The sequence below is a fragment of the Phodopus roborovskii genome, unplaced genomic scaffold (assembly GCF_943737965.1).
Source record: "Phodopus roborovskii unplaced genomic scaffold, PHOROB, whole genome shotgun sequence".
Taxonomy (NCBI): domain Eukaryota; kingdom Metazoa; phylum Chordata; class Mammalia; order Rodentia; family Cricetidae; genus Phodopus; species Phodopus roborovskii.
Genome location: NW_026125680.1, coordinates 1,015,206 through 1,035,643, shown reverse-complemented (window position 1 = coordinate 1,035,643; position 20,438 = coordinate 1,015,206). Strand labels below are relative to the sequence as shown.

General features: G+C 39.8%; 1 protein-coding gene and 1 long non-coding RNA gene across 3 annotated transcripts in view; both read left to right on the top strand.

Annotated features, from left to right (window-relative positions):
• Positions 1-7,864, top strand: part of LOC127217429 (uncharacterized) — a 66,593-nt gene extending 58,729 nt beyond the window's left edge. The window contains exon 2 of the long non-coding RNA XR_007834096.1: positions 7,678-7,864. This is a non-coding gene — a long non-coding RNA (uncharacterized LOC127217429). The remainder of the gene's footprint in view (positions 1-7,677) is intronic.
• A 1,025-nt stretch (positions 7,865-8,889) lies between these two features.
• On the top strand, positions 8,890-17,905 carry Ube2a (ubiquitin conjugating enzyme E2 A). 2 transcript variants are annotated; one of them, XM_051178421.1, is made up of 6 exons: positions 8,893-9,101; positions 9,247-9,327; positions 9,729-9,754; positions 15,978-16,067; positions 17,243-17,331; positions 17,655-17,905. In XM_051178421.1, the coding sequence occupies exons 1-6, from the start codon at positions 9,058-9,060 to the stop codon at positions 17,781-17,783; spliced, it is 459 nt and encodes a 152-aa protein (XP_051034378.1). In that variant the 5' UTR covers positions 8,893-9,057; the 3' UTR covers positions 17,784-17,905. The 2 variants fall into 2 exon arrangements, with proteins under 2 accessions (XP_051034379.1, XP_051034378.1); XM_051178422.1 differs by lacking the exon at positions 15,978-16,067 and having other exon boundaries at positions 8,890-9,101.
• The last annotated feature ends 2,533 nt before the right edge of the window (positions 17,906-20,438 follow it).

Below are 20,438 nucleotides of genomic sequence, written 5' to 3'. Positions count from 1 at the left end.
TGTTTTGTCTGCATATATGTCGTGCCGGGTATCCACAGAGGCCAGAAGACAGCTTTGGATTCTCTGCAATTAATTGTCTTTACAGGAGGTTGTGAATTGCCATGTAGGTCCAATAGAACCAGAGTGCTCCGGAAGAGCAACCGGTGCGCTTAAACTGCTCAGCTATCTCTCTGCCTGCCTTCTTTCCTTCCTTCCTTCCTTCTTTCCTCCCTTCCTTTCTCCTTCCCTCCCTCCCTCCTTCCCTTCTTTTCTATCCCTCCTCCTCCTCCCACCCCCCACCCCCGTCTTTCCTTGAACTCAAAACCTCCTTCCCTGTGCTTCCTGTGTACTGAGATTGCAAACATGTATCACAGTGACAAGCTGAAGCTTCTTTATTTAAAAAGATACAATTCACATTCTTAGAATTCAACTTGGGCACTGAAGGAGCTCATTGGGTTAAAGTGCTTGCCACCAAACCTGGTTACCTAAATTTCATTTCCAGGACCCACATGATGGAAGGCAAGAACAATCTCTCACTCTCTCAAGCTGTCATCTGACTTGTGCGCACACACACACACCGGGGGGGGGGGGAGAATAAATAAGTAATTTAAAAGGGCTAAATTCAAATAATATATAATTCATCTTTAAAAGTATATTAATAAGCAAGCATGGTTGTAGGTTTTCAATCCCAATACTCAAAAGGCAAATGCAGGCAGATCTTGCTGAGTTTCAGGCCAACCAAATGCACACAGTGAGACCCTATCTCAGGAAAAAAAAAAGTCAATTTGGTAATAGTTTAGTCAAAGTTATGCAACCAATATCATTATCTAATTCCAGAACATATTTATCATCTCAAAAGGAAATCTCATACCTATTATTAGTCATTGCCTATCTCCTCTCCATATTACAGAAGGTAATTCCTTTTTATAGTTGAATAGTATTTCATTGTACAGATTTACCATTTCTTGTTTATCTGAGCATTACTAGTTGTCATTTGCCTTGTTTCCACTTTTTGGCTATTATAGATAATGCTGCAATAGGCATTCTCATTCATGTTACAATGGTCATGTTTGGTCATACTCAGGATGTTTAGTTTCAGTTCTTTTGGTTATATAACTAGTAGTGAAATGGTTAGATCAGGTGCAAGTCTATATTTAATCTTTAGATAATCTACCAAGATTTTCAAAGCAGTACACAATTTTACATTCCTATCAGCAGTGTACAAGCCTCTTATTTCTCTCCAACTTTGCCAATAATTATTATTTTCTGTCATTTATTTTTATTTTTCCCTATATGTATGTTACTAGCAGTTGTGAACTGTCTGATATGGATGCTGGGAATCAAACTTGAGTCCTAGACAAGAGCAGTAAGTGCTCTTAACAGATTAGCTTTCTCTCTAGCCCCCATTGTCAGTCTTTTTTTTTTTAACTATAGCCATCCTGGTGGGTATGAAGTCGTGTTTCATTGTGGTTTTGATTTGTATTTTTCTGCTAAGTAATGATGTTGATTACTTTTTCATATGCCTATTGGTCAGTTATATATCTTCTTTGCATGAATGTCACCTCGCATCCTTTGCCCACTTTTAATTAGTCAATTTATTATTGACTTGTAAGAATTCTTGCAGTGCTGGAGTTTGAATCCAGGTCCTCAGGAATTTGAAGCAAGGGTTCTATCTTTGAGTCCTTGAGTTCTTGATATGTTTTGGATACTAAGCCTTACTCATGTAGTCTTAATCATGTAAATGATTTGTGGTTAGAGTTGTCCTATATGTGATGGACCATCTTTCATCCTTCCTTCTCCAACCCAGAAAGTCTCCCAACATTCTTTTTTCTGGAGGATAGATGCCCGGGGACACTTAGAATAAACACATCAAGACAATTCACATCGACTAACTTCAATAATCCAAGTGTCAGCACTGAAATATTTTATTTCAAAGAGAGATTTTACTGAAGAAGGAAGGAGTTTGTGACTAGAGGAACACAAGGCATACACCAACTGGAATTTCAAAAACAGTTTACCAGCCCTTCAGTGAAGATGTATTATTTAAAATTTAAGACTCCTTTTTACAAGCTTATAGGGTTGTGTTTGTGTGAAGAGATGGGTCAGTGGTTAAGAGCACTGGCTGCTCCTCCAGATGACCTGAGTTTGATTCCTAGAACCCACATGGCAGCTCATAGCCACTGGTAACTCCAGTTCTAGGAGATTCAACACTCGCTCTGGCTTCTACGGCCACTAGGCATGCTCATGGCACCTAGGTGTACATGTGGGCAAAACACTAATGCACATAACAAAATTATTTGCAACTTTATCCACATATAGTAATTAGGCTTAATTATGGATTTCAATGTGACATTTTCATACATATATACAATGTGTTTTGGTCATATTCACCCTCATTACTCTATCTTGTCCCTCTCCCACCTCTAATGGTCCTCTCCCTCTTCCCAGAGTTACTTACAAGAGTGTGAATGAGGGATTATTTATACACCACTGGAGAACAGGTCTCTCTCTCAGCAACCATTAACTGCCTGCATCTCCTCCAGAAAGGGTGGGATCTCATGTGTCCCTTTTCCTTCCATGACAGTATGGTCAGGGGCCCAATCTTGTGCAAGTAATCACAACTACCAGGAGTTCCAAAGAATAGTAAATCATGCGCAGTAAACAGCATGCCAATCACCCCTAACCCTTCCTTACCCTTTCTTTTGGGATGTTTTTTTCAGTCCTGAAGTGGATGGTTTAGATGTTCCATTTAGGACTTAGCTGCCAACATTAAGACTCTTATCTTCAGCATTTTGATCACGTATGAGTCTCTGCAGTAATCACTACCCACTGCAAAAAGAAGCTTCACCGACCAAAGTTGACAGTGGCATCACTCTATGGGCAGAAACATACATACATAGACCACAATTAGACATGCACCTTGAATCTATGACTTCTCCTGTCTTCAATTTTAAATTAAAAAAATTACTTTAGCGTATTGTATGTGGTGTGTGTGTGTGTGTGTGTGTGTGTGTGTGTGTGTGCGCGCGCGCGTGCACACACACAGTTTGCTCTCACTTTCTATTAGGTAGGTCCCAGGAATAGAACTCGGGTTGTCAGGCTTGGCAGCATGCTCCCTCTCTAGTTCATGCTAGTTTTGCACTCACAATCCCTCTGTTTCAGCATCCACAGTGCTGGAAATACAGGCAAGCACCACACATAAAACAAGACCATTCTTCTTGTTTTTTTGGGTTGCTAGTAATTGAATCTGGGGATTTGTGTATGTTAGGAAAGTACTCTCATATTATGTTACACAACTAGCCCCCAAGTATAAGAGAATTATTAATGAAAGTCTTAGGGAATCACAGTCTTTTATATCTTTATGAGCCCACTCTTTAACAGCTGAGCTATCTCTCCAGCCCAAGAGTCACAATATTTGATCTTTAGGTTTTAGACCAATGTCATCCCTTTCATTCCACACTACTAAATACTTGTTGACCACCTGTTCATTGTTAGCAACTGTGCGATAGTAATCAACCACAATTGCTTTCACTTCTCAGGTGGATTAGTCTCGCACTGCAGTTAGCAAATTTATTCTGTAAGAAAATAGAGATTGAATCCCTTAGTTTGGGTATAGCAGGAAACAAAGTCGAGAACTTAGTCTAGGAAATTATATAAGAGGAAATTGATTTTCATAAGCACTTTATTGACAAATTTCAAAATATAACACTACTTTAATATACAGATTTAATATACAGATGGCATACTTTTATAAAAAGGAATAGTAATTCTCATAATTATGGTTCAGCGTGAGTATTCCTGATCAGTAAGTTCAGCTACAGATATTCATAGATTAACATTTATCTGTAATAATATTTGTGCATTTGATCTTTGAATGTTTTTCACAGAGATAAATACTACCACATATTCATATCAAGATATTGCTTTGATTAGGTATATTCATCCCTGAGAAGGCATTTGAACAATTCTATTAGTTTATAGTATTTTAAAATTTTTATGTAGCCAGGCAGTGGTGACACACTAGTTTAATCTCAGCACTCAGGAAGCAGAGGCAGGCAGGTCTCTGTGGATTCAAGGCCAGCGCGGTCTACAGAGTGAGTTCCAGGACAGCAAGGGTTGTTACACAGAAAAAAATCATGTGTTTAGAAAACAAAACAAAAAAATCCCAATTGATGTGTATGAGTGTTTTGCCTGCATCTCTGTCGGTACACTATATGTAGGCCAGAGTACATCAGACCCCGGAAAGTTGTGAATTGCCTTTGAACTCAGCGGTCTCTGGAAGAGTTTCCAGGGCTCTCAACTGAAGTGTCTCTCCAGCCCTCATTTATACTCTTGGTGTTCATTATTTTTCTTTACCTTGTAGTATGCTCCTTCATTGCAGATTAACAACCTTCAGTACCAGTTTGAATAGAAGTTCCTTAACGGTACGGCTACATTAAATTTTGAAATACAAAGGGTTTTGCACTTGTATTATGACCTGGAAAATGCTATTGGAACTGAAATCTGACTTGGGAAATACAATCACTGCAAATTTATAGAAGAATACAAACGTTTTAAAAACAGCTAAATAATATTTTGCACTTATTCTTTGAGAATTTCATACACATATTCAATGTAGTTTGATTATATCCATCTCTCATTTCCTCCAGACACTTCTCACTCCCAACACATCTCAGTCATGCTCCTGCACACACACACACACACCACCACACCACTGAATAAATATAAAAACAATGAAGACATAAACATCATAAAAAGAATCATTTAGCAAGTATATAGCAAAATATATTAAAAAAACATTGGGTGTTCTTTAACAGATGTGAAGGGCGGTGCTTCTCATTCGGAGCACTTTAAGTCTCAGTCATGAGCTCTAAGAAATTTCAACTGCTAAGCTGGCAGAGCAAATCAGAAACACTCAATCGCTATCTCTGATGAAAGTCAGGGAACTGACAATGGTTCTGTCCATGAGAGGGAGTGAATGATGTGCTGTCGGGCAGAGGGGAGCCCTTGGCTGTGAAGAGAGCATTTCTTCGGGGTGAGATGGGAGTGAAAGAATGCTTGTCTAGCTGTGTTGTATCTAACTTGTTCTAGCCTGATAATCATCTGTGCTGGAAACCAAGTCTGCTTTGATGAAGAGTATGGGGAACATTCTCAGTATGCAATTCCATTCCTCAGTCAGAGGACACTATTCCCAGGCAGGTGTTTTGAGCTTGCAAACTACTTTGGTTCAGGCCCTTGAGTTGTCTTGACTATATAGTCCAAGAAAGGAAGAGAAGGAAATATGTGTGTGTGTGTGTGTGTGTGTGTGTGTGTGTGTGTGTGTGTATTGCCCACAGAAAAAGTAAACATGTCTACTGTGTTACATAATTACTTTCAGACACTTGATAGCCAGTCAATAAAGTATCCCTTTCCTAGACCCTCAGGAGAGCTCCCTAGCTTTTTCCCTCTGTCCTCCCCCTTTCCCCCTACTCCTTTCTCTTCTTCCCCATCTCACTATGTAACCCAGGCTGATTTTGAACTTGCATACCTTCTGCCTCAGCTTCCCCAAAGCTGCATTATTCACCATTCCCAGCTTTCATGGTACTTCTCAATAGTATATATTCTGTACCTCTTTCTCTCTTATGCTCAAACTCTCACAAAAGCTGCCAGTGGAAACGAAATCCCCCGCCCTTGCATCTAAGGGGATTTAATCAACTTTGTCACTCTTGACTTTCCAAGCTGAGGTTTCATTACTTCTCAGTGAAGAACCTCTCCCAGGCTAGCTATGATGGTTCACAACTGTAATCTCAGCACATAATAACACGCTAAAACACGAAGGCTATGTTGACACAGCGATTTCACTGACTATCCAGGCTATAGAGTAGGGCCTTGTCTCACCACCTGCTGCAAACAACAACAAATGAAACACATACACCTCTTCTACGAGCCAAGCCAATCTGCCCACTTCTCTAGAAGACAGTTTTATTCCATGCGCTTGTTCACATTGGCATCCTCATACAAACTGTTTGGACTTTGTCTCTTTTACAACAAAACTGAAATGGAAGCTTGTCTTCACCCCACTAGACTAATGGCTTTTTGGTGGTGCAATTTCTCAACTCAGAGGGATTCCCACACACCTACTAGAGATGCCACTTCTGCTGTGGAAGGTAGGGTTGCATAATGCCACTCTTTACAAAGACTCTTGGTCCTTGTTGCGCCCACACATACTTTGTCTGGCTATTAAACCAAACATTTTATCTAGATTCTACAGTGAAGAAATCAAGCAAATGTTCTTTCTTTCTTTCTTTCTTTCTTTCTTTCTTTCTTTTTTTCTCCCTTTCTTTCTTCCTGTCTTCCTTTCTGTACTGTGGATGGCACACAGAGTCTTACACATGCTAGGTAAGTACTCAATGATTGAGCATTAATACTCCAGCCCTTTGAAAAGAGTAACTGCAACCTGAAGTTAGAGGATTTTTAAGATATAGAGATTATCAAGGTTGGGTCTGACCTAATCAGATAAACTATAGAAAGTACACTGGGTTCTCTCTGAAGAAAAATGTTCAAAATGTGAGAAGGAGCAAATGAGAGACAAATAATGTGTTTGTGACTAAAAAGAGCATGTCACATAGCAAAGAATGGGGGTGGGCTCTGGGAGCTGGGAGTGGTCCCAATTTGGCAGTCAATAATGAAATAGGGCCCTCAACCACAAGGAACTGGACTTGGCTAGTTAGTTCATGGTAATGGGTTAAGCACTAATTGAGAGCAAATGCTCTTGTTTTTGCAGGCCTTGCTTTTTGCTGATAGCATATGCATGAAGTAGAAGAATTCAAGTTCCTAGATAAGGGGAAAAGATTTTTAAAAATTTGGTTTTGTAACCTTTCCCTACCACAGCCATAATGTGATGCTCTGATGAACACTTGCTTTAACTGATATGTTGGAGTTAATGGGAGATAACAATTGTTGACCACAAAGGTACTTGTTAAGCGCCCAACAAAACCATTACTGTTGGCATTTGCTTCCTACTTCCTATGCTAAAACCAAATGCTGTGCATTTGATGAGTTTTGGACATCTTCACATGGATGTCTCATCAATCCCAGGAGCTCAAAAAGTCCCACTCAAAATTTCCTCTCCCAAATGTGTCCTTCACCCTTTATACCCAATTCTGTTAATGGCCACTTCAAATCTCCACTTCTTTTGGGGCTTAAAGCGTCAGGCACTTTTGACTTCTTGCCCCCACATTCAATCTATTGCCACGTGCTCTTTAGTCACCCCCTCCTTTTCTCTGATGGCTATAGAAGACTGGGCTCTCCCTGAAAAAGACAGAGATTCAAAATGTGTGCAGCGTTTAATGGGGGCGAGAGTCTCTGTTGTAGACTTTGAAGCTGTAATAGGTTCCATGGTAAAGAATGAAGTTGGCCCCTGAGAGGTGGGATTGCCTGGTATAGTGCAACCTCCCAGCCCCCCCAGCAGCACAAGGACCCTGCAGCTGCTCTCTTGGGAGCAAATTCTCATTCGCACAGCTCTAATGTTGTCACTGCCCTACTCAGCCACCTTCCAAGGATTCCAGTAGCTTGGCACTCAAAACTCCCCGGGATTTGACTCAAATCTGCCTCTCTCATAATTTCCACCATTCTCAAACGTGTATCTTGTCTGCCTACTAAGTGGTTATTGGATTGACCTCTAACACTGCTTCTTTCAAACTGTTATTGCTTTTGCAGGTTCCTATCCTACCTGAGAGTCTTCCCTGCAACTCGCAGCTTTCCACGTGCACCCTACCGTTACCTTTCCTTCCGACCTTCTGTCCTTCCAAGGCCCTGCAGCTGGATAGTCTCATACCTTGGACTCTTCTAAACTAGCTGCTTGCCTTGTTGAATTACCCAGGGGAAATGTGGTTCCAGAGACAAATTGTGAGTGCCCAGAGCAATTGTAAAATGTCCATTTTATCTGCCTGAAGCTCTCATTTCCACCCCAACTGCATTTCATCAGCCCCAGGCTAAAATGTTGGGATTGAATTGTGCACCCTCATCCCAAAGAAAAAGGACACAGAGTCCATTTTTCATGGTCAGGAACCATTTAGTTCTTTCTTTATTTTTACTTTGCCCCTGATTTTAACCATTATTCCAGTCTCCTGTGTCTGCAGGACATGACTTTTGAGGATGGCTTCTCCTCTGGCAGCTCTTTTCTCATCTTCTCTTTCAACTTCTCTTTCCTCCACCCTAGGCAGTAGTTGGCACTTTAATTATTCCTTCCCACAACAAAACAAAACAAACAAACAAACAAACAAAAAGCCAGGGGTGAAGGCATATTCCTGTCATCACAGACCTTGGCAGGCTGAGTTGACTTCAAGGGCCAGCCTATGTGATTCACAGTGAGCTTGAATTAGCTAGTGTTACATTGGATACTATTGAAAGAGTCAAAAAAAAAAAAAAAAAAAAAAAAAAAAAAAAAAGAGGAGGAGGAGGAAAGCTGGGGTGGGGTGGGGAGTGGGGAACTTTAATTAAAGACTGGCATGGTGGTGCACTCTTGTAATCCCAGCATTTGGGAGATGAAAGCAGGAGTTCAAGGTCATCCTCAACTACACCGTGAGTTCGAGGTCAGCCTGGCCTACAGGGGGACCCCGTGTCAAAAAAGAAAAAGAAAAGAAAAAGTACGTCAATATAAAAACAAAACTTCACAGGGTTCGTCTTCAAATCAGCAAGTGGAACCCGAGTGGTCCCCTTGTTAAGTCCCCGAGGGCTGAAGACTTCCATTTGCTCCCTGGCTAGCCTTTCTCTGAGAACTTGGCCGCCACCTCCCCCATGGCCATTGGGGGGCTTTCAGGCTGGCCTTCAGTGACACACCGACTTTCGCCCCCCCCCCCAGGCCCGCGTCTTGGTACGGCCTGTCCGGAGCTAGGCGTTCCACCCCCCTCGCTTTCTCCTCAGGTTGGTTCAGCCCCTGTCTACTCAGGGGTGGTGCTTAGCCGGCGCCAGACCGACCCTCGACTTCGGAGAGGCAGCGCCGTCCCTCTGGGCGCTCCCTCGGCTGCTTCAGCTTCCTCAGCTTCCTCCGGGACCGGGGACCCTGGTGTATGCCCCACCTCTGACCCCGCTAGAGACATGTCGACCCCGGCCCGGCGGCGCCTCATGAGGGACTTCAAGAGGTAATGCCATCAGTCAGGGACAGGCGGCTAGGGGGCTGCCTGCCGGGGCGCAGGGCGGATCCCGAAACGGAGCGGCTCGGGGTGTGGTGATGGGGGGCCGGCGGCGGGTCGCGGGACCGAGGGGGACCGCTGTGTGTTCCTGCAGGTTACAAGAGGACCCTCCGGCCGGAGTGAGCGGGGCTCCGTCGGAGAACAACATAATGGTTTGGAACGCGGTCATTTTTGGGTGAGTCTGCGTTCCGGCCGTTGCCGAGGGATGGGGGACCGGGGCCGGCGCCTCGACGAGCCGCGGGGGCACAGGGGAAGATATTTGGGGTTGCTTGGGCCTAGGCGTCTCCCCGGAGCCTCTGCCTCGATTAGCTCCCTTCCCGGTGCCCGGGGAACCATTTGGGGTTCTGGGGGGGCGGGGTGGGGAGTGGTGGAGGCCGACACGGCGGCGGCCTGCCTTGCCTCCCGAGCCCCCGCACTGACGGAGCAGTGTGGCCTTCGGGGCACCGACAGCGGTGATGGAAGGGAGGCAGGGATGGGAGCCCTTGACAGAACCGCCTGCTCACGGGCACTGGCAAGAAGGGGACCCTCTCGGAGGCAGCTAACTGGGTTTTGTTTTCTTGTTTCTCTGTGTTACAGGCCTGAAGGGACCCCATTTGAGGATGGTAAGAGTTTCTTTACCCACCTTCTAGGAAGGTGTTCCTGTCATCAGCAAGCGCCCCCTGCTTAAAGACCCTGCCTTGCCTTCTCTGCCTACTGAAGGCTTGAGTGAAATCCAGTGTGTGGCGAGTTCTGGAGAGGCTTATGCTTAACCAGAACTGCACTTTTTCTGTCGCTTTTCTCCGTTTAAAACATCCTGGGGGGGGGGAAGTCACGTTGTAAAAGGACAGCCACGGCACTGGCATTAAGCATTGAGGAGGTTTGAGCAACGAGCCTGCTAAAATCAGCCCCCATGGAAGTAATTCACTATGAAACCAGTCCACCAGAGACCATCTGGTCCAGCAATCATTCCTTCCCAAGGGCAAGAATTGTGTTCAGCAGTGCTTAGTGTGTGTTTTGTTGAGTGCCGAGTGGATGCAAGATTCTCTGACACACAATTACCTGGCGTCTACAAAACGATATTGAAGGCATAGCAGCCTCATTGTCTTAAAGATGCTCTTAAATGCCTAATATATATACTATGCTATATATAGTATGTTATATGTAATATATGCTACAACAGTATAGTATTGTTCCTGGATTTGAAATTCATTTACAGTGTGTGCTTTCATTAGGATCTTTGATTAGTAATTTTAAAGCAGCTTCAGAATTGAGATTTGTCTTAAAGTAGTGTCCAGTGTCCAGCATACTTGAATGATGATTTTTGTATCAAGATGTGTATAACTTTTAAACAATTTAGGTTTATTTTTTAAAAACCTACATTAACTGCTCTTCAAAAACTTTATATTTTGAGTGCAGCCATGGTGTCCTATGTCTTTAATTCCTGCACTTGGAAAGCAAAGGAGGTAGAGGCATGTGAATTCAAGACTGGTCTAGCTCCAGGCCAGCCAGGGATTCAGAGTGAAACCTTGTCTCAAAAGATAAAGCAACAAAGAAAAAACATTGTTTCAACATAGTTATAGATTCCTGTGCAGTTGAAGTACTATGACAAGTGCTCGTAAAGTCTTCACTTAGCCTACTCTCATGTACCCTTCCCTATTTGGCCATCTCTTGAATGACTATACTACAGGCAGAATTGACAGTGATAGAGTTTTTTGGTTTTTTTGTTTTGTTTTGTTTTTCGAGACAAGGTTTCTTTGTGTAGCTTTGTACAACAGGCTGGTCTCAAACTCACATAGATCTACTTGCCTCTGCGTCCCAAGGGCTGGGATCAAAGGTGTGCACTACCTGCCAGCTAGTGATACATTTTTATAGGCAGACAAATGTGTGTGTTTAGTTTTTTGGGATCTTTTAAGGTTTAATTCATTTACAGGATAATTAAAACTATTTGAATTCATGAAATTCTTTAGTGTTTGGGGTACTTTTCCTCAATGACTTTCTTAGTAACATATACATGTGCACACACACTTAGACACATACACCCTTCCATTTAAAGTTGACAACCAAAACATTTCATTTTTTCCCAAGACAGGATTTCTCTGTGTAGCCCTGACTGTCCTGGAACTTGATTGTGTTGGCCTCAAACTCAGAGATTGGTCTGCCTCTGCCTCCTAAGTGCTGGTATTAAAGGAATACACCACCATTGCCTGGCCCATTACTACTAGTAACAAAATGCTGTAAAGTAAGTTAAGATCAGCTCATTCTATAATTTGTCTCAAACACTCAGACACCCTTAGGAAACCATGGATAGTCACCAAAGTACTTTTAGCTTTCTCACTGACTAGGTAATTGTTACTGCTGATCCATGCTGCAATAAAAAGAAATGACACAAGAGAGTGATTCTGGGGCATGCTACTCTGGATTTAATGTAAAAGCTACCCAGACTTTACTATATTGGTGCTATTTTTTGTTGTTGTTGTTGTTTTGAGACAGGCTTTCTGTGTGTAGCTCTGGCATCCTGGAACTCACTCTGTAGACCAGACTGGCCTTGAACTCACAGAGATCTACCTGCCTCTGCCTCTCAAGTGCTGGGATCAAAGGCATGCACTATGACCAACTGGTTGGTGCTAGCTTTTTATATGTAAGCTTTATGTGTAGATCAGTGGTTCTCAACTTTCCTAATGTTCATCATCTTGTAGTGACTACCAACCATAAAATTATTTTTGTTACTACTTTGTAACTGTAATTTTGCCACTGTTATGAATCATAATGTAAATGTCTGTATTTTCTGATACTCTTAGGTAACCTTGTGAAAGGATCATTTGGTTACCCCCAAAGGGATCACGACCCACATGTTGAGAACCACGGCTATAGTATTTATTTTCAGCACCCCCTACTTTCCTCAATTTTTTATTTTTTTATCATTGACACGGCTTATTCATAGCACATCATTTTGCTAGAGGCCGGGTACTTACAATTTCAAGAGTGCTCCTGATGTTTAAAGTAGTATGAGTTGAAAAGGTACTTGTGGAATCCATTATCTACCTAGACTGTTGCCTTTGACATTACTGGCTTTGTTTTGTATAGCTATCTCTAACCTGGCATTGATGAGAGGAGTTAAGCTAAATGACAGTACCCATCTTTGATTCTGTCAAACAGTCTAGTACATATATTTTGCTTTTTTTCCTCCAGGCTCCTAGGTTAGTAGTCAAATAACTAGAAACAGGAGCAGAAGTTTTTCTTTAACTAACAGGATTTGCTTCCTTCCTTCCTTCGTGTCTATAATTTTTTCTCTGGTGTTTGTTGATTTTTGAGACAGGGTCTTTTGTAGTCTGGGCTGGTCTCAAATTATATATGTAGCTGTGGGTGACCAGATGAACCTAAGGAGTTCCTGATCTTCTTGCCTCCCCCTCCCAAGTGCTAGGATTAGAGAGGTGTTTGTGCCACATAGGCCATCATGGCTGACTCTTAACACTGAATTTATGTTATATCTTTAGGAAGAACATATACTTTTTAACTCAACCATGTTGGTCTTTATTGCCATATACTAGATATTTAGCACATTTATATGCATTTTTTTCTGCCTTCCATGTTTATTTGTGTTGGTATTTAAAATGTTTTGGCCTATTTAGGAAGATAAGAAAAATCAGTAAAATTGTGAATAATGATGATGCCTAATCTTTCATTATTTTGGAGCCTAGCCCTCTGAAGGTGAGCTCTGGTGTAAAATTGTTTAATAGCCTATGATTTTTTAATTGCCTTAACATTTGTTTAGATCCCATGAATTGCAAAGGTTCTATTGAAGAGGTTCTATTTATTTACTGTAATTGAAAGAAATGTATACATTGAATAAGATTTGAGTAATTTGTGAATCAAGTAAACATAAAACAGTTTGTTTCACTTCTGAGTATATCAAAAGCTTTTTACAAAGACTGGATCCAGTTAGGCAGAATCTGAAGTGGCTGCATATATCTCAACTTATGAATATATGTGTTTGCTCAGTGACAGGAAATTAGTGCTGCTTAATAACTGAATTGACTTGTGTGTTTCTGATTGGTAGTAAAGTTCAGAGTTTGGCTTTTTGTTTCATTCAGGCAGCCATAGATATGTGAGGTAGAATTAAAGCTAAAGTAATTGTTAATTTATGGAGAACTTTGAAGGAGTATGCACATATGCTACATTTAAACCTCACAACATTGTAGCGATTGATAGTATTAGCCTTCTTTTGCACATGAAAAAGTTGAGGGTTAGTCAAATACATCACCAAAGATATGTGTATGAGTGTTTTACCACATGTCTGTGCACCATGTGTGTGCCTATTGCCCTGGGAGGCTAGAAGAGGGCATGGGACCTCTTGAGCTTCAATATGTATGTAGGGAACCTAGCTCTGAGCTTGTACTATTAACCCATTGTGGTGTTTTTGCTGCTGCTTCCCCTGTATATTGCTTTACCCACTTTGAGTACCACATTTAATGATGGTTTAGTTTAGGGTAGCTGGGGTGTCTGTGTGCTGTTAAACCTATCCAGTTTTAGAGCAGTTTCTTGGTCATAAATCCATTGCCTACAATTTAGTGAGATACCATTACTAATCCAGTTCTGTTTATACATAAGAGAATTCTAAGTGTTGAATATGGCCTACCATTTCCACTTTTTCCATGCATTTCATAGTCATTAATACTAAAAATGAAGGACTGTGCATTACTTCTCAAGAAGATTGCTGGGTGTGCCAGACTATACCTTTACTCCCGGCACTCAGGGGCAGGGGCAGATGAGTCTTTTATGAGTTCAAGACCAGCCTTGTCTACATAGGGAGTACCAGGGCAGCGAGGACTACATAGAGAGGCCCTATCTCAAACAACAGGCAGGAGATGATGAGCACGAAATATGTATGTTCTGATGCCCTGTGGTATACCCATTCCTTACCGTTTTGCTCCCTTAAGCTTTGTTATATAGTATTTACATATGACCTTCAAAAGAAAACAGTTTCTAGAGTGACAGTAGTTTGGGGAATGTACTTTTCCAGTTACATTTCATTTAATTCTATTTTTTGTTGTACTGTGGATGTAATCGAGGGCCTAGACCAAGCTAAACAAAATGCTCTTATTGAGTTACATCCCCAGACCCATATTTCCATTAAAAAAGCAATTATTTCCTTCCTTCCTTCCTTCCTTCCTCCCTCCCTCCCTCCCTCCCTTTCTTTGTGTGTGTGAGGACTTTGTAGCATTTCTTTTCTTTTTAAATTGATTTTCTGTATGCTTGTTGGTTTACATGTGGAAATGACATGATAACTTGGTAGTTATCTCACCTCACGTACTCTGGGAATCAAATACAAGTTGGCAGGGTTAGTAGCAAATGTCTTTACCTATTTAGCCATCTTGCTACCCCCATTTTATATTTTAAATTATCCTAGAATTTTTAGACACATTCATAGCAAGATAAGCTTGGTAGTAGAAAATCAAATTTTTGATAGTGTTATGTGTTAGATACAGTAATAGAAAGGTTGTAGTATTTTCTCTTAAGTAGGAATAAACATATTAATGAGAGCCAAAAGGAATAAATTGGTAGGTCTAAAGAGGAATTAGTAATAAGTTTTACTCTAAGATGTACACTACTTCACATCAACTAGCAATGTATTAAATGGGCCATACTAATGCACATGCATACTAACCAGATATTACTTGATTCATTTATATTGTGACAGATTTATATGCATGCCAGGGTGGAAATCTGAAGGCAACTTCTTGTAACTTGTTCTTTTTACCCTTATCTAGTTTCCAGACATGCTGCTTGGCAAGCACTTGGCCATTTCATGAGGCTCTGTACTGATTCTTGAGTTTGCTTAAAGCAATTTCAGTCAGTAAAAATGTCCAATTGCTTTCTTAAATCTAAGAAGCACAATTAAAAATCACATTTCAAAGGATGTACTCTCCACATCACAACTGTTTACAATTCTTGAATGACACTCACAATGCCTATAACTTAGCATGTTTTAGGGCCACCAGCTAACCTTAGGTTGGCACATATTTTTAAAAATCATATCTTTTTAATACTAGTAACCTAAACAAGTGTCATTAAGAGAAATTTACAGGAATCGTTAATGCAATCTAAACCAAATAGAATTTAAAATTACTTTTGTTATTCCCTCCATTAGTGTGAATGATTGCATTGATGCTTTACTATAGTAATGTATGAGTCAGACTTAAGGGTTTTGAGAGGCACTGTGAAGTTTGTTCTGGCTTAAGTTCAATTAAGTTTTCATCATCATCATTACTTGAAAAGAAACGAATAAAAGTTTTTTTTCTGTGTTCCAATTTATTAACTCAATTATGGATTTGCATTTCTAGCAATGGTTTTGGAACTTTTTGTCTTAGTCTACTGGAGACTATTAGAGAATTTTAAGGTAATGGCTGATTGCAGTAGGACTTTGAGGTTTTGAGGGGTACTGGAGGTTAAAACTAGGATCCACTGAATGCTAGGCAAGTGCTCTCCCACTGAACTGTATCACTAGTCAGAGTTCTTTTTAGTCTAAAGGAAGGTCAAATTTGGGGCTTGGTACCTTGTCATTTGAAGGATATTTTCAAAGTGCATAGTGACTATCATACAGCAAATAGCAATTTTGTTTATGGTGATTGTCTTTATGTTTGGAGAATAATGGGAAAAATAACTAAATCACCTTTGAGTGTTGTTCTTGGAACAGTTCTGAGAGATGTGTTTCTTAACTACTCTCCTCTCTATACTATATCTCTGTCTTCACGTTTTCTCATTTAATAATTGAAAAAAAAACCTCAAGTACATATGAAAAAAACAAAGTGATAAATAAAATTTCCTACCCCCCCTTTTTAACTACAGGAACATTTAAACTTACAATTGAATTTACTGAAGAATATCCGAATAAACCACCTACTGTTAGATTTGTCTCTAAGATGTTCCATCCTAATGGCAAGTATTTTTTTCTATTTATCTATCCATCCATCCACCCATCCATTTATTTATTTATTTATTTTGGTTTTTTTTTTTTTTTTTTTTTTTTTTTTTTTTTTTCCCAGACAGGGTTTCTCTGTATTGCTTTGAAGCCTGTCCTAGAATTCATTTTGTAAATCAGGCTGGCCTCAAACTCATAGAGATTCACCTGCTTCTGCCTCCTGAGTGCTGGGATTAAAGGCGTGTGCTGCCAGTGCCTGCTTTTACTGCTGTTTGTTGTTTTTGGTGGTGGTCTTTTTTTGATGGCAAATATTTTAAACTTGTTTTTGTAAGGTCCTACAATGCTTTTTACAGTGGTGTTCCAAATGTCGTTGTTGTTTATGTGAAGTACTTGTGAGTATTCTGTTTAGGTATCTTCCTGTCTCTGGAAATTGGAATTTGTTCATGTTCTTTTACTGTCTCAATCTATAGTCTTAGAAACGCAAGAGGATGGTACCATCCTTTGCTTGGAGTCTTAACAGTCTTCTGACTTTATGACTTTTGTTACTTACTAAGCAAAAATAAGAATGCTTTTGGGGGTTCTGTTTAATGACAGGCTAAATTAGGGTAACTGTATTGTAATTATTTTCACTAGCACTCAGAAAGGTATTTTCCAACTTCAGGTGCAAATCTGAATTACCATGGAACATTTTGAATACAGAGATTCTGTGGTCCCACCCTAGACCCACTAAACACAAGAGTCTGTAAAGGATGTAGCACAGTTTGTTAGAAAAGTGCTGTTACCAGTCTCTAGGATTCTGTCTTTTACTTTTTTCTAATCATGATATTTTTTCATGGTGTTAAGACTTTCATCTTTGTCAAAATAAAACTTTGTGAATGTTAAGCTGTTACTATTACAAATAGGAGATATAGCTTTCCGATTTGGTGGGCTGAATTTCCTACAACTCTATGGAAGGATACCCACTGAAATTATGTATGACATTCTGAACAGGAAGACAGTCTCTTCCGAATAAGCACTGCCTTCCAGTTTTATACCAGGTTATTTACTGATCACTGTATTTCCCCCTAGTACTGATTATGACACCTAACTAGGAAACTCTCAAACTTCAAAAGCATTCTTGAGCATTTCTGTCTTGAACATGCTTAAATTTTAGTAGTCTTGTGTTTAACATACCTATTTCTGTGTTCTTAAGTCTACGCAGATGGTAGTATATGTCTGGATATACTTCAGAACCGCTGGAGCCCAACCTATGATGTGTCTTCCATTTTAACATCCATACAGGTGATTATTTTTCTCTTTAATGTGATTATGATAATTTATGTTATTACATTAATGATTATTTTGACCTTTTAAATTGTGGGACCAAGTTTGTTTTATAAGGCAGTTAACCATTAAAATACAAGTCACCAGGAAATATGAGTATGTGCATGTATATTTGTGTGAGCTATTTACAGTTACTTTAACTTAGTGTGTGGAAGATAGAAAAATTAACTATTATTTGGGACAGCTGTACTGACACTAACTGATAAAATAGCAGTTTGTTCTCAACAATTTTTTTTGTCTTGTTGCATTAAAGAACTGACATTTTTATCTTTTCTCTGTAGTCTCTATTGGATGAGCCTAATCCCAATAGTCCAGCAAACAGCCAGGCTGCCCAGCTGTATCAGGAGAACAAGCGGGAATATGAAAAGCGTGTTTCTGCAATAGTAGAACAAAGCTGGCGTGACTGTTGACTCAGGATAGAGCAAATGAAGAGGCTGGCCATAAGAAAAATGTATATTGATGCATTTATCAACTTCTTATTCCTAATTCATTACATTTACTTTATTAAAAACAAAATAGCTGTTGTGCTGTTTCTGTTTTCCCTTGCCAAGTTTTTCTTCCCCTTTCTGTCCTCCTATGGAACATCAGATACCATTTGAAATCCAATGTACTGTACCTGGGTTACTTGCAAACATTACTACTACATATGTCCCTTTGTTGAATCTCATGTCCAACCTCCAGCCTCCAAGCAGTTATCAGGTTACTGTACTTTTTTATAGTATGCTTTTAAGAAGAATTGTTATGTATAGCCACGTAACCAGGACGTTATTTGTAACAAAATGATTGCTGTGTTTCATCCTGACCAGTTCCTCCCTTGTGTTCAATTTGGCAAACAATGTATTTAGAATGAGACCTAAAGAAAACAGGCATGCATCCATGTAAACATTATTGCAAAACTGAAAAATCCTATACTCAATTTGTAAGCAACATGAATTACAAGATGGCACTTATTGGTAGCAAGGAGACTGCTAAAGGACCCAGATAACAAACTGAAGCAATTTTAATAACTGACATACTCCACTTTTTGCAAGATAGTCATAGTGCAAACTCATATTTCAGAAACCTGGCCTTCAGAACTTTGTGCATTTTAAAGAGGTGTGAGAATAGACTGGAAGCTATCATTTTTCTAAGTTAGGAAAAACTGAAGATCCTCTTAATATTTTTAAAGGAACAGTGTTGCTCTAAATAAACTTTTCTTTTTATGATTCAAGGAAGTGAGCCTATCTCTAGCAAAATTTTTTCATTTGAATCCTGAGTTATTGCTGCATGCTTTCAGTGTTTTGAGAATTTTAATGCCTACATCTGCAATTTTTCTTTGAATATTTACACTTTTAAATATACAGTATGGGTCAAGGCTTGTAAATGTTTTGTCTAATATATTTTAATTGTTAATCTGATGCATTTATAACACTTCTAACTTTGCACAAGTAACCCATGTAAAAACTGTACATTTTCAAAAGTTGTAAATAAAAAATCACCTTAAAATTTAGTTCACACTTTTATTAACATTTTTAGGGATTTCCTATCTACCTATCTTCCCTTTTAAAAATAAGTACAACAAAAGCAAAAAAAAAAAAAAAAAAAAAAAAAAACACCTGCTTTCTGGAAATAGACAGTACTGTTAGTAAACCTTTTTCCCAATTTTCCAGTCAGTGTTAATGAAATGGTAGGTATTTTACCAGTATCCTCAGAGACACACTTTAATTTATCTTGACAATCCACCTCTTAAAAATCCTCTAGCTTAGAGGGGTGTGTTTGTATAGGCCTAAAATTCCAGCATCTGGGAGGCAGAGGCAGAGCAGAGGCAGGTGGATCTCACAAGTTTGAGGCCAGTCTGGTCAACAGAGCAAGTTCCAGGCCAGGCAGTAACACAATGAGACTCCATCTCAAAGGAAAATAATGGGGAGGTAGGAGACAATTTGAGAGAGAAAGCTCAGTGGTTAAGAACGCTTGCTCTTTTTCCAGAGGACTCTGAGTTCATAGGACCCACACTGGGGTGCTCACAACTGCTGTTAACTCCAATGCTAAGGGAATGTGATGGCCTCTTCTGGCACTCAGATGATGCACAAACGTGCACTCAGGCACACAACACATGCATAAAATGAATAAACCCAAAATACTACAAAATTTATGTAAATGTTTAAATTATGTGTTAGCTCGAGAGTAAAAGTATCCTCTGACATCATGTTGAAATGCAAGTAAGCTCTCTTCTGAGGAGAAACCTATCTTATTTTAATAAGACTATGACAATGACATGCTGTGTCTTGTTAATTGTTGGAAAGTAAAGATTCATGCACCCCAGTTATCCTCGAAGGGTACTTAAAACTCATTGTGGGAGAGTTCAATCTATACTATTAAATACCACATTAATTGCATTGTTCCACTTAGGAGTGATGTCCTCAAATACACTTAGTATTTCCCTTTCAAGTCCATTTCTATTTCAAAATAGAACCCCATCAAATATTTTGTTTAATGTCTAAATTAACCTTTTCCCACCCTGTTTTGGCTGGGCACCTGAAATATTGATACTGTTAATATTTGAACAATTTAGGATGAGACTGGTAACAGGCCGATTTAGTAACATTTTATTTTGTACACCTCCTGAGAAATACCATCTCCAATTTCTCATGGGATAATCCTTTTACAACCTTAACAATTGAAGCTGACATAGACATAGCCAAAGCTACCTAGACACTCATTGGAACATTTCATACATATTACCCTTTTTTCTTCTTTACAATTTTTAACACAGCTTGCTTTGTCTGCAAGTAATTACAAGAACATTAAAGCAGATTTGCAAGGTGCCTTTTGAATCCAAATGTTCAATTCTGCATCTGCTTATGTGAGGAAAGGGGTATGCTGAAGAACCAAAGTTGTAATTAGAGTCCTTTATTTAGGACCCACTTCAAGGATTACTCATAGCAAAGTAAACACATTGAATACTACTAGAAAAGAAATACAGAAAAAAAGAACCCCAATGATATGTATGATAGATATTTCCATTCACTTTTGCAATCAAGGATGGGAGGTGTGTGTTAAAAAGTGGCTCTGAGATCACAAGCACA

Excerpts from the sequence above, each read along its gene's own strand:
- Ube2a (XM_051178421.1), top strand. The coding sequence starts at position 9,058 with ATGTCGACCCCGGCCCGGCGGCGCCTCATGAGGGACTTCAAGAG. Across the intron at positions 16,068-17,242 it reads TAAGATGTTCCATCCTAATG|TCTACGCAGATGGTAGTATA; the intron begins GCAAGTATTTTT and ends TGTGTTCTTAAG. Across the intron at positions 17,332-17,654 it reads CCATTTTAACATCCATACAG|TCTCTATTGGATGAGCCTAA; the intron begins GTGATTATTTTT and ends TTTTCTCTGTAG.